The 14099-nt window shown below is 37.1% G+C and overlaps 1 protein-coding gene across 36 annotated transcripts in view; it reads right to left on the minus strand.

Moving 5' to 3' along the window:
- RIMS2 (regulating synaptic membrane exocytosis 2) overlaps positions 1 to 14099 on the minus strand; it is a 503290-nt gene that overhangs the window by 234044 nt on the left and 255147 nt on the right. For 27 of the 36 annotated variants that reach the window (XM_075743530.1, XM_075743545.1, XM_075743550.1 and 24 more), the window contains one exon: positions 1110 to 1318. In XM_075743530.1, coding sequence (XP_075599645.1) covers positions 1110 to 1318 — 209 coding nt within the window. Of the gene's footprint in view, positions 1 to 1109; positions 1319 to 1435; positions 1504 to 14099 lie in introns of all 36 variants that reach the window. The other 9 variants (XM_075743541.1, XM_075743542.1, XM_075743534.1 and 6 more) reach the window with 1 other exon arrangement.

Consider the following 14099-nt stretch of genomic DNA (forward strand, 5'->3'; position numbering starts at 1 on the left):
AAATATCTGGAATGATCTTTGCATCTTGATGATTAGACAGATACAGACAACTGTACATAGTTATCTACACACAATGACCATCACATCTAAGTACTGACCAGAACAACTGTAGAGGTCTAGTATTAGAGTAATACTGAAAAAGAAGTTTAACTCAAAACAGAAATTTGATGTAAGACGTTTCTTCTTCTTCCGTTATTTCAAACATGTCAGTTTTCTCTTAAGGCTGACAAAATTTTTCAGTGTTTAACTTTCTCTCACTAGTAGCATACTAAAAATTATAGCATACATTAAAAGGTATAGTCATTGCTCTGTTTAAAGGTATTGTTTCTTTATTGGAATAATTACTTCACATATGAAGCATACAGTGAACGTCATTATTCCATTACTATACATGGGCACTGTTACACTTGTATATTGGCATGATTAATAAAATTTTAACATTTTATTTTGTGTAATCATAGCACTTTTTCACAGATAAATACTATTTCATGCTCTATTTCATGCAAAATTAGCAGGCACAGAAAAATCTGCTCCCATTACAACTAATAACTCTAAAAAGATTTATCATAATCAGCACTAAACAGAAAGCAAAATTAAAAAATACCAAAGCATATGGCAAAGCCTTTAATTCTGCACAATACCGCACAAAAATGGCATGGCAACAAAACAAAAGAACAACCATGACAGTGAAAGGGAAAAAAGAAAAACAACTTTTCTGTGCAGAGAGACCCAATTTTCTCCCTTTTTCACCTGGGGTTTAAACTATTAATTTAATTTCAGCCCCAGGAGTTTGAACGTAGTAAATCAAATAAGCCAATCAGTAGAATCCTTGTTGTTAATTACTTGAAGGTAATACCATGATACGCTATTATGCAACCATAAGAACAACATTCCTTTATGCCTCTCAATTTTTTTCTTAGGCTGCCAAACAGTAAAAGCTGCAAGCATGCAGAGACTTTTCATTTGTTTTTCTTTTCTGCACCTTTAGAAATGCTACATTGTCTCTAGAAACACCCTATCTTTTATTTTATGCACTACTTTAATGAGTGACAGAGAGCAAACAAAGACCAAATGAGCAGGTTAAAATGCAGGCTCCATAATCTCAGTACCTTCTCGCTATGGCTATGTTCCTCGTTTAGAGTGGTGCTACTACACGTATCTACCCCAGAGTCTTTTATCTGAGGCTCAGACCATTCCAAGTCCTCTTCCAAAGAGTGGCCACCAAAGCACACCATTTTCTTTTGCCTCTCGGATAAGGTGTTAGAATCCGACAAAACTGCCTGCTCACTAGTTTTTCTTTTTCCCCTTTGACTGTCCCCTATAGGTGTGGGATAAAAAAAAAGATACAAAAAAGAAAACATGCAAAGGTGTAAATAAAACAAAGGAAATGTGAAATGATAAAGGAAACTAAATGGTAAGGCTCCACATGTCTCACCAAAGACATTGGGGATGCCTCACTGCTATGCCAAGACGTATGGTCCAACCAGCTGTAATCCATGTCTCCTGCGAGAATCAGACAGACAAGATAGTGCAGTAAAGGAAAGGTGAAAGAAAGGACAGACAAAGATACAGCAAAATTGTAAAGACTTCTGATTATCCTATCTGATTCATAACCTCTGCTAGCAGGACTTGCAAAATGCTTCCAAGAAAAAGTTAAGGCTCCAACAACAGAGTACATGGACTATGAAATACAGTGAGGCAGGAGGTACGTCTGTGTGTGTCTATGTGTGAACAAAATTATGTACAGTGTAAAGCATCATTGCTTCAGAGTTCTTAACTGTTCCTATAAAATTACTTACAGTAAATTAAATGAAAAGGCAAATTGTATTGTATTCCTATCAGAATTTTCAGAAAGGAAAGCATTTGAATATGGAATGAGTTTTCATCATAATCTAAAGAAAGAGTTTGGTCTTATGGAATGCATTTCTTTGCCTTTCTAACACAAACTAGTATTTATTCTAATAACTTCAATAAAATACATTTAAAAATGGTACTGTATATTCAGCTGTACAATAGATGATGTTTTAAGGAAGGCTAAATGACCTGTTAAATATGATAGATTGATAAGAAAAACAAATATAGAAACTATTTTTAGAATAAAAAGCATATTAACTTTGCTTGAAATTCCCAGAGAAATGTCTGCTGGTTAAATATCAGGAAGAATTCTACTAGGTACAGGTACCTCATTACTGAGAATAAATGTGGAGGGTTTTGAAAAAATGTGTGTATATAGAGAGATAGATGGATATTATAGAATCAGAATTTAACCTGTATGGCAGACACAAGGTAGGAAGAAAGATTTAAAAAACAGTTTTAAAGAAAAGGTCTAAATTAATGCTGCTGTCCATAGAACTGGAGAATGACTCATGTATTTTAATAAAACATTCTCTTTTATGTAGGTACTTTAAATTGTAAATTATGCCCACACATTTTGCATTATTACATTTCTCTCTCTCCCTCTTTTTTTTTTTTTAATTTATTGTTACTACATGTTACATGAAAAATATTTTGTTACTACATGCTACATAGTATTTTGATACTATTGTATGCAGGAAAAAAATGTTGGCTTCTCTATCAAATTTCATGACCAAAAGAATACTAAACCAAAGCAGTTCTGCTCTTTTTAGTAAAAACCACAAACAACATTTTTCTTTTTCCATTACTTCAGATCCTGCTTTGACATTGTTCAACCTATTCCTTTGAAACTACATCAATAAGTTGATAAAATATAACTAACAGGTCTAATCACAGTCTTAACACTTGTCTAGAAAACTTTACAGAGATGATCTGGAGATGGAGCCCCATAAGACTACGCTACAAAAAGCTAATATATGCTTTAGAAAAGTAAAATACAGTCTTCTTAGAGGGATATTATGTACAACAAGAAATATGATCTTTTTTCACTTGTTTTCTCCTAATATATAGACTTGCATATGCTATATGGAAAAAAATCAAGCCTCATTTTCATTTTAAAGAAGGAAATGTATGGAATACAAAGGTTTTATTTTCAAAAAGTTACTTGGAACCTAGTCCCTTACATTTTGCAGAAATATTGTAGAATATTAAGTATCCTTTGATTTCATAAAAAGCAGTGGTAAGGGACCTCATGAAATTATTTTGAGGCTTTAATTCATTCGTATTTCCTAAGTAATAAATGGGCCTGCTCTAAGTGCATTAACTATGTTTCTTGATTCTTGAAAGGAAGGTAACATTTTAAAATGGGGAATTATCACCAAAACTGCTTTCTCATGACAGTTAACATTGTGACTACATTACAGATAGAAGTGTGGCCATCCTGCTAAAGGGAAAAGAAATATTCTTCCGAAAGCTAATAGCATTGTGCAAAAGGTACTTCTGGCATGGAATTTCCAGTGCTGTCTCACCTCTGTCTCTGAAGACATTCCTTCAGAGGAACTGAGTGAAATCATCATTGAGGTCATGAAGATCTAGCCTTTACTGCATAAATACGAATTTAGAGATATGCAGAAGATCACAAGAATTTCAGTCCACATATTGACTGTTTTACAAATCCTAGTCTTAAAATATATTTTAAAATGGATCTTAAGTGAGGAAAACTCAATTACAGTAATGCTGACTGCTCAGCTTTAACTGCATGAACTAAAGGCGGATGAGCTCATACTGGTGTTTCCCAGCAGTTATTTTCTGTGCCATCAATACAACTGCTGTACCCAAACCCAAAGTCTGACTAAAAAAAGTTGTAAGTTGGTTCTCTATAACTTGGTACCTAATTCTAGGAGCAAAGCACTGAAATAAAATGGGTTTTATAAGCAGAATAGTTAAAACTGATCATTCTTACTGATTCTAATTCCCACCTATTTCTGAGAAATTTTCATTGAAATTACTAAGTTTAAATGCAGATACACCATTAGGCATTAAGAATCCACCACTACAAATTACTCATCATTTTTTAAGGTTTTAAAATTCTTAGCAACAATCTTCACTATCACTTATAATCCCAAAGAAGCCACTGGCAAGGAATCCAGGAGTATAGCTGTTATGTCCTTGCTGTTCTGCGGTGAACACAGCACTTTACCTGTACTTCATGAAACCCGTCATGGCTTTGCCAGCTCTCCTGTTCATGCCTTTTCCCATATCAACTCTACAGTTTTGTAGGAGCATGTCAAGAGCAAAGATTCCTATCCAACTGAACTTTCACTTGTGTGTCTACATAGAAAACAACTGCTTAAAAATAGGAAAATAAGTTATTGAAAAGTTGAGGCCCCTGAGATGTACTGACCATGTACACATTCCCACTGCAAATGTGTGCATACCTAGTCACCAAAATCTGGTCCAATCTTCACTTGCCACTTGCATGTCCACAGTATGTGCATATAGCCGTACACTCAAAGACAGTGTGGTGGGTTGGCCCTGGCTGAGGGCCAGGTGCCCACCAGAGCCGCTCTATCACTCCCCTCTTTCATTAGACAGGGGAGAAAAGGTACAATGAAAAAAAAAACTTACGGGTCGAGATAAGGACAGGGAGAGATCATTCTCTAATTATCATCGCGAGCAAAACAGACCGAACTTAGAGAGGGAATTCATCTTATTTATTACTAAGCAAAACAGAGTAGAGGAATGAGAAATAAAACCAAATCTTAAAAACACCTCCCCCCACCCCTCCCATCTTCCTGGGCTCAACTTCACTCCCGGCTTCAACCTCCGCCGCCCCAGCGGCACAGGGGGACGGGGAGTGGGGGTTACGGTCAGGTCATCACGCGGTGTTTCTGCCGCTTCTTCATCCTCAGGGGGAGGACTCATTGTTCCCCCGCTCCAGCGTGGGGTCCCTCTCACGGGAGACAGTCCTTCACGGCCTTCTCCAACGTGAGTCTCCTCCACGGGGTGCAGACCTTCAGGAGCAAACTGCTCCAGCGTGGGTCCCCCACGGGGTCACAAGTCCTGTCAGCAAACCTGCTCTGGCGTGGGCTCCTCTCTCCACAGATCCACAGGTCCTGCCAGGAGCTTGCCCCAGCGTGGGCTTCCCACGGGGTCACAGCCTCCTTCAGGTGTCTCCACCTGCTCCGGCGTGGGGTCCTCCATGGGCTGCAGGTGGAATCTCTACACCCCCTCATCCTCCCTCCATGGGCTGCAGGGGGACAGCCTGCTTCACCATGGTCTTCACCACGGGCTGCAGGGGAATCTTGCTCCGGCGCCTGGAGCACCTCCTCCCCCTCCTTCTTCACTGACCTTGGTGTCTGCTGATGTTCTTACATCTTCTCACTCCTCTCTCTGGCTGCAGAAGCACTCTCTAACTGTTTTTCTCTTTCTTAAATATGTTATCACAGAGGCGCTGATTGGCTTGGCCTTGGCCAGCGGCGGGTCCATCTTGGAGCCGGCTGGCATTGGCTCTATCAGACACAGGGGAAGCTTCTAGCAGCTTCTCACAGAAGCCACCCCTGTAGCCCCCCCGCTACCAAAACCTTGCCACGCAAAACCAACACAGACAGAAATTAAATTAGCTTTACGGTAGCTATACTTTACCATACAGATGTGCTGTACATACATAACTTCATCCTATAGGTGTTTATATGAGCAAATATTGAGCAGTGTTGGGCTCTAACAGTATGACGTATGCACACTCACATTTGAAACATGCACACTGACTTTCAGTTAGAGAAATAAATTCTGGGTCCTTTTTTGTTTTCTAACAGAGCTATCCAAATTAGTAATCTACATACATTAATGCATAGAACAATATGTGATATTATTGATATCAAACATTATTTAAGTTATTGAGAGTGATAAACTATTGAGAGTGATAGCTTAAAATTTTAAAACCTTCCCATTATACAGTGAAAATAAAACCCATTTGGTTATTTTCCTACTATAGAACTTCCAATTTCTGTCTACTACCAGTTATTTTGCAGCAACGGTTGATCTTATCAAATGGTAAGCCCTGAACCCAAACCTGTGCAGAGGAACACATGCAAAGTTGAGTCTGTTGCCTGATCAAAGCACTCACACTTCTTGCTCTACTATTTTCCCCTCTCCTTTTCAGTCAAGATGTAGAAAGCTGACTTTCTTTTTAATTTAGTTGTGTCTCACAGTAAATACTAATTATTCTAAAGTTAAAATGATAAGAAAAGACATGTATTGCTTAGTACACCCATACTTTTTTGAGGTATAATGAATGACTTGATAAAATCACTGGACATAATTTTTTCAGTGCAAGTTCTATAAATATTAAAATCTTGACTGTGTAAATGATTTGTGAAATCTTGTAAAATTAAAAGTAATACACGTAAAACACATAGATCTTTGTTTCTCTACAAGAAAAATTGTTAAATCGTAATTTTTCCATAACAAACACACTGTAGTTTAAATTCTGACTACCAGAGAATGCACTTACTGGTCTCTCAGATATTTCTCTTACACAATAGCAGATGCTTTATTATTGAGAATACATGCATTTATGGCGTGCAGCAGAAATGACAGGAAAAAATGCCACCTCATTGATAAATTATATAAGCTATAATATCAAAGCCATCTTTTATGGGAAAAGGAACTAATATATTACTAAGCAAGATACAATCTTAGCTAATGGCATTATAACAGCATTCAGATGCCTCATGAGTTCAGGAGTGCAGCTGGATATGAGAAAGGACATGTGCAAGGTCTGCTCTTATTAATGTCAGTGAGCTCTATGTGTGTATGGAAAGCTTGCCTGGACAAATCAGGTTGGGAGAAAAATCACATCAGTGACCTAGCTTCTGTAAGCTGAAACCTTTGTGTTAAGCTGAAACCTTTGTAAGCTTACTGATGTTTAATGTTTTGCTCATTTTCTTTAGCCAAAACCAAATAGGCAGAGGAAAAGCTTTTCTTCTCCCATAGTGACGGGAACCTTGAATGACAGTGTATATTTAAAAGAATTCCGTTCAGTTTCCATTCCCCTTCTATTTTAATGTTTCATTGTGTATTTTTTGCTTCTTAGAGCAGCTTTCTCACCCAGAAATACAGTATTTTTTAAGAGGCATTAAGTAATTTGAATCTAATCTACACAGTATGTATCTACTATTTCTTGAGTATTCTCAAAGTTCATGGTTAAGTCCAGATCCATTTATCTTCCAAACAGTTTAGACATAAGACGCTCAATTTAGTTGAGCGTTCTACATACAGAGTCATTTGGGATGCTCTAAATTGCCCAAAACCTTCACATAGGATACATGGATGACCCACACCCTTCCTATCTGAACCAGGACCTATCTAAACTGGAAAGTTCTTTCACTGGCAAATTAAAAACATCTTGCTTTGAATCAAGTAAAACAAAAACATGTTTCCTTAAATCCAAATCTCATTGCCAAAAAAGACAGAGCATATAACTATAAATTTCGCAAGCTGTGGAGTCTACCTGACTGATACTGCATGCTGAATACATACCACATACTGACTACCTGAGCTGATGATTGTGCATATGTGTTACTCAACACTACAAATGATTTAGCCTTGCAATTGAATGAGTATATTCCCCCTCCAAGCTGATTTTAAGCGTGAGGCTATAGTGAGCAGAGAAACATCCCATGTCACTTGATCCTCTTAACTGCAAGGCTCCCAGTGAAGCCCAACACCAGAAGGGCTCTGGAGAGAAGGGGAAAGTGGACTACAGCTATTGAAGAACTCTCATTTAAGCAGGTTACTTTCTGTGTTTGCAATACTGTCCATCTAGACTGCCACACAGTGGGTGACTCCATAGAGCAGCTACACAGCCAGAATTACCTGAAGTGATTATACGAGTGCTTAAGCAATCACTTTGTCAGCTCTGGACACTTCAGTGACATGCTAGCATTTGGTGCAGGAACAAATACAAAGTTGGCTGGCACATGTAAAGCACAGAAATATTTTTCAGCAGAGTCACTAATGCAGTTTGAGCACTGATGACAAAAGGATGCTGCTTCTTGCAGGTCTTATAGTAGGTTTTGAAACTTCCCACCATGCATTTCAACATTTCTTGTTGGGAAATAATTATTCCTCTGGATTTGTCAGCTTTTGACTTGGAACAGCCTAGGAAAATGTCTGAAGGATCTGGTCCTACCAAAACAAAATTAGAATCACTAAGAAAAAAAATCACTATGCACGATTCAGCAGAGTCTTCTGATGTGGACCTTAGAATACTAGTAGATGTTGTAATAAGTAGGAAAGTGTCCCTCATCTGAAAAGTAGAGACACCCAAAATTCATCTCAGGTAGTTTTAGAATAAGAAAAATAGCTAAACTAGCTATTCTTGGCTCCATTCATCTGAACTTGTTTTATACATCCACTTCAAGGCTGAGATGAATTTTACTCAAGAAGTGTCTGTTTTTCTTCAATGACTGTAGAAGAAGTCAAGATGGTTAGCTTGGGTGTAGATTATCTAGTTAGTGGGTGTCTACATTTAGTCAGATGGAATCCCAGCTCTGCTATATGGATCTGCAGATTTATTGGACCGCTACAAGTGTTAAAGGGTCTAAGAGTGATTTGTGTGACCCTGCATAACTGCCCTTGTTAATAGTGAACATTCATTAACACTTGAAGTTCTTATGGCCAAGAAAGAAAACCATAAAAAAGAAGCAATCACAGCTGGAAGAAGATCCTGAACAGCAGAGTGCTCCAGACCACAATGAAGATAAGAGAAAAATTTGGGCAGGGTGGAGCACATAACAATGCCTACCGATGTGGCAAGAATGGAGAGTATGAGGGCATTGGGGCATTGACTAGAAATACTGTCACCAAAGAAACTTCTCTGGTCTACATGGATCAGTCATTAAGAATTTAAAAATCTTTTCTTTTTTTTAAGAGAAACTGTTTAGGGAAAGATGTTATTAAAAATGAAGACCCTGGTTTACCCTCAAACAATATGTAGCCTTGTTTTCAACTACTGCTAATATCACTCAACAAAAAAAGATATTACTCTTAATACTCTTAAAGTTTATGGTAGAAGGGTTTCAGCATGTCTTTTTTGTTCTGGCTGTCTTTCTGAAGCTGAGACTTAGCATCGCTGTTGATAGAGGAAGGTTTACTGGAAGTATTTTCTTTGGTATGTTTTGCTGGAAGGATTTAAATTACGGTAAAGACTTTCTTCCAAATTACATTTTCAAAAACAGAATTAGGCTTAGTCTATTAGTCAAATATATTTTGATAAATGTCTTCCTGGAATAAATTGAAAGAAAGCATATCAATATGGCAAACACATTTGTATGATAAATTGTCTACTTTCTGTAGAAAGCTACTGCATATTAAAGTCTGTGGGTTGGAGCTAAAAAAATAAAAGAAAAAGAGAAAAAGAAATACCAGAATTTCTTAATGGAAGTCCACGCTCACCAGGCTGCCACTGGAAGAGATGCTTCCAGTCACAGCACAGTGCACATTCTAGATGACCTCATGCACTCACAGCCATGCATCTCATATGACACCTGGAGTGTGACCCTATATGCCACACCATGGCCTCTGTCCTGTGATCCTGTACACAAACTCATACTCTGGGCCACCAAGAAAATGGACTGTTAAGAAGTCATGGGAAACAGCCAGACATTTTATACTGGGGACCCAGTTCACCACTGCCAGTTGATTAATATTAATATTCAAGTCTGTCAGATTTGTGCACCTTTGTCGTTATGTTCCCTGCTACTCTACTTCTAATAAGGTCAAGAAAAACTGGAACTAATGAAGGATGATGTCCTGTTGATTTCTCTCTTGTGCAATTGTCTTTAAGACTTTGTCTTAGGAAGATATTTGCTCCCAATTTCACTTTTGACCCTGTTTCTGGCCTCTTCACTTTTCCATTTCTTGTTTCTCTTCTGTTCTCTCTGTAGGAAGAAGTTTTGAGCCTATGCCTGGAAAAGGAAATTCCTTCAGCGGAATACAAAGGAAAACATCTTTTGGAAAGCTTAGAAAATACAGTATTTCTGGATCATGCCCAGTAGTAAGTAATCAAAATATTTTTATTATTATTACTCCAAATAGTCTAAATTTTCGATCCTTTCTTACAGGATATGCCTCTTTCCTTTTTCTTCCCTATTCACATCTGCAAAGACCTTACATATGTTCATGGGCTGACCTCACACATCTTCCTTGCTTATCTGTCATTACCATGCATGCCTCCACCCTAGGGTTCCAACTGACAGCTTCATTGCAATTTCTTCATTGTCTCAGGCTTGGAAGCAACACCGGCTTGCCTATACCTGAATGAGAGACTCATTTAAAGAGGAACCAGGCACTATTAGTAATGCAGGGAAGAAGAAAACCTATTAATAACATTAAAGAATTCCATATCTGGCCCTTGTTTCAGCAGCTCAGTCTTCTGTAACACTATGATGATATTCCCATCAACTAAAAGTAGATAGCCTACTTAGGTGTCCTGAATGAACCTACCTCTCTTCACAGACTAGTCTACTGAAAGTTAACAAGCTCTGGGATATAATGCACATAGGAACTAACTGGTGTCTTGAAGGTGAGAAAAAGCCCTGTGTTTCCCAAATTGCTGGCTCAGAAAAATGAGTCACCTTGGAAAATGACTGCTAAGGAAGCACAGAAGATCCAATGGTTCTATGATGTGTTGGAGCTGCTGCACAAATGGGAACTGATCTGCACATGCATAACAAATTCCTTCCTCAGATTTTGAAAATAGTCCAGGGAAATTCAACTGTCTTGCTGCCAAGAGCAAGGCAACAGTAAAACCTGCCAAGCCAGTTGGAATTCAGTTCATAACTGGAGCACTATGAAAATTTGTGAGAAACAGCTCCAATGTTTAAGAAACAGGTTTGGGTCTTGTGTGCTCATGATTCCTATTTCTGTTAGATTTTTCTTTTCATTACCATTTTATTTACACTCACCCAAGGAGGCTTGGTTAAACTGAAGAAATAAGTAGCTTCAGGAAAACTCTACTTAGCATTAGTAGACATATTTACTTATGCAGTACACTTTGTGCCGGCTTATCCTATATTCAGCTTTCCACAGATATACACTCTTTTTACATCCTGAAGTTGTGACTTTGGCAAAATGACTGCCAGAGTAGGTCCAACAAGGCTGCGTGGCATCTGGAAGTCTCAGGGGCATAGGATTTACTGCACATGCACTGAATTCTAAATATGAGCCTATTTCTATTTGGACATTTTGGACAGACATAAGAGCTCTTTACCTTTAGAGGCAGTGTTTAAGCAGGTGCATTTTAACTTCTTTTAGAAATGGGCATCTACTGACAGGGAGTCTATACCTATGTTTTCTTCAAATAATACATTTAAGGCTACTAGAACAGCTGAAGCCAATGCAAATAATAAAAATATATATTTATTTGCTCGATAGGTATACGTATGCAAAGATCCTTCTAATACTTACTAGAGACAGAAAAAAAAAATACAGAAAAACTAACCCCTTATATTATATATTTATTTACTTTCAAGCTTTAGTGCTTTGATGTCAACACTAATTATTACAGAAGATAACCCTAAGCTACACTGAACCCTAAGTAAGCCTCAAATTTACAAAGTGAAGACAACAGGAGGCCATGAAAGACAGCAAGGGAATGGATCCTTTATGAGATGTGATGTCAAATTCACAAACAAGAACATAAACTTAGCATGTCAGCTGTACTCATGACAGACCTGTATTAATTTCATCAAGAGAACAGTCGACCATAAGTAAAGCTGAAATAGTGAACATGTCAGGAAGGAAAGGAAAATCTTCTTAGCTTAGTTTGAAAAAAAACATAAATATAGTAATTCATAATAGCTTTCTATATTTTAATCCCCAGAGTCACAGAGACATAATGAAAGGAGACACTACTAACATAGAGATGCCTCGTATCGTAGGCACATCATTATCTAGAATCAATTTCCATCATCAGCCCAACAGCCACCCCTATATTATGATCGAGGATCAGCCAGTTGTTTCATTGATCACATCGTTTTGCTTTCTCTCCACTAATTCCAGTCAGGATCACTGACATCTTGCTACCAAAAAGTGATGTTAAGAAAAACTCATCTTGTGTTTTTCAGTACAAGATAACCAGTGAACAAATAACGTATCCGTGTATCTAATAGACTAATACAATAAAAATAAAAATAATTTTAAAATAAAAATATTTAATTTTTTTAAGCAAAACTATCTTATAAAATAATCAAACCAATATATAAGTTCCAGTTCACCGTTGCCTTTTTCTGTTCAGTTATTAGGTTTTGTTTGGGAAGAAAAAGTATCCTCCACTTTTACCCATGGACATAGCTGTTATCCTATAAGGACAGCTGGAGGGAAGGGGTACAGCAAAAAAGGTCCAGTCCACATTTTTGAGCACGGTATTACCAATAATTTGTTATAGACTTTCAGTGGATACAGAAAAGGACTCTATGTTTTAGAACAGAAATAAGAATAACCTTAAAAAAAAAATCTTCTGTGTTACACTTGAACAGCTATGCATTTTGAATAGCAAACCACCACTCGGGAGTTAAGGTGACTTATTTTCTTGTCTGTGATTCTCCGTTTGCATTATGCAGAAAGCCATAGACAAATTTTAAAATTCTACCTAACAATCAAGAGGGAAAAACAACTACTGTGGTATATGTCACCAGTTTTAAGATTAAACTATTTGTAACAAGGAAATACAGCATTTCAATACAAATCATAGCAGCTTTTTTGTTTAAAGCTGATCTAACATTTCACATGTGTAATACTAATAAACAGCCTTTCTGATTGGCTAAAGAAGTGTAATTTTTAACTAATTCAAACTACTGGCTTCTCAAAACTGATTTCTAGACTGCAGCAGACACAATATAGGCTAACTTTACTGTTAAAATTATTTGATTTAAGAAACAAGAGCTTAATCACAGCAGTAAATCCAAAGTATCGTCCATCCCTGGCAGCACATGTGCCATAAACAGGCAGTGCATCTGCTGATTCAGTAAGCTGGAGTGGCAGCAAAAAAAAATCAGTGCAAGAGGGTTTTTCATCACCTTGACACAGCAATAAAAGCCTCTGTAAACTAGTAATTGGATCATTAATTATTGACCTCCCCTTTAATACTCACAATGAAGAAAGTAATTTGGTATATATAAAAACATTTATTGTTTTGAGTTTGGCTACATGTTATTTTTGTCAAACTGCCTTCTTTGAAGGAAATTCATTACCTCCTCAAAGAGGAACAGAAAACCTGAAAATGAAACTCCGGTGGATTCCAGAAGTAACAATCATAATGAGCTGTCTAATTTAGTTTCATACCTTCTATACATAAGCTTGACAGCATGATACTATATAATCAAATTAGTTTAGAGCAATTATCTGTTATACTTGGGTTACAGTTTAAGGAACAGATATGCAAAAATAAAATACCAATGACTGTGGTTGGTTTTTATGACACCATAGCACCATCAAGCTTATTTAGTGTCTATATATGTTTACAAGTACATATGTACATGCAGGAAAATTCACATACTTGTCATGTTAAGAGGAAGGTTAGGTTGCAAAATGAAATATTCAGAAGGTAAGAATGATATGAGACTTAGTTTGCCATGGAGCATTAATTTAGTTCCTATACAAATGTATTAATGTATAATCTTTCATAATATGATGGCAAACTCCCCCCCATCCGCCAGGACCACAATCCTCTTCTGTACACAGAACAAAGGGTGTAGATTAAATAAGTAACTAATCAATACCTGTTTCTTCAGTTAATGACCCCTTTCATTAGTTACTGACCATAATCTAAAAGCAGATCTAAATACAAAATTACTTGTCTCCTGAGCGTATTTCTCTGGTGCTCTCAGAGTATGTTAGTTCTGCAGGAGTCAGGGTTAAATTCAAGATTTATTTTTTTTTTTTGTGGCTTGTCTGCATAATGAAATTAAGTGGATGATACAATTACCCTCTTTTAAAGCGAGCTGCTGACATACAGACATGAAAGAGAAAACTGTGAAATGTTCCGAACAATTTTCGGTGCCAAACTTGAGAAAGATAGGACTTGATTTTTCTTCAATAATTTATAGGGTTGTAGTTCTGCCTTTCCCTAGCTCTATTATACTCATACTTCATAAATGACAAGAATTTATAAAAATCTACTTACCGAACAGGCATTAGATTTTATTATATGATTAAAATAAACAAAAAAAAAAATCCTCTTC

This window comes from Balearica regulorum, chromosome 2, assembly GCF_011004875.1.
Source record: "Balearica regulorum gibbericeps isolate bBalReg1 chromosome 2, bBalReg1.pri, whole genome shotgun sequence".
NCBI classification, from domain to species: domain Eukaryota; kingdom Metazoa; phylum Chordata; class Aves; order Gruiformes; family Gruidae; genus Balearica; species Balearica regulorum.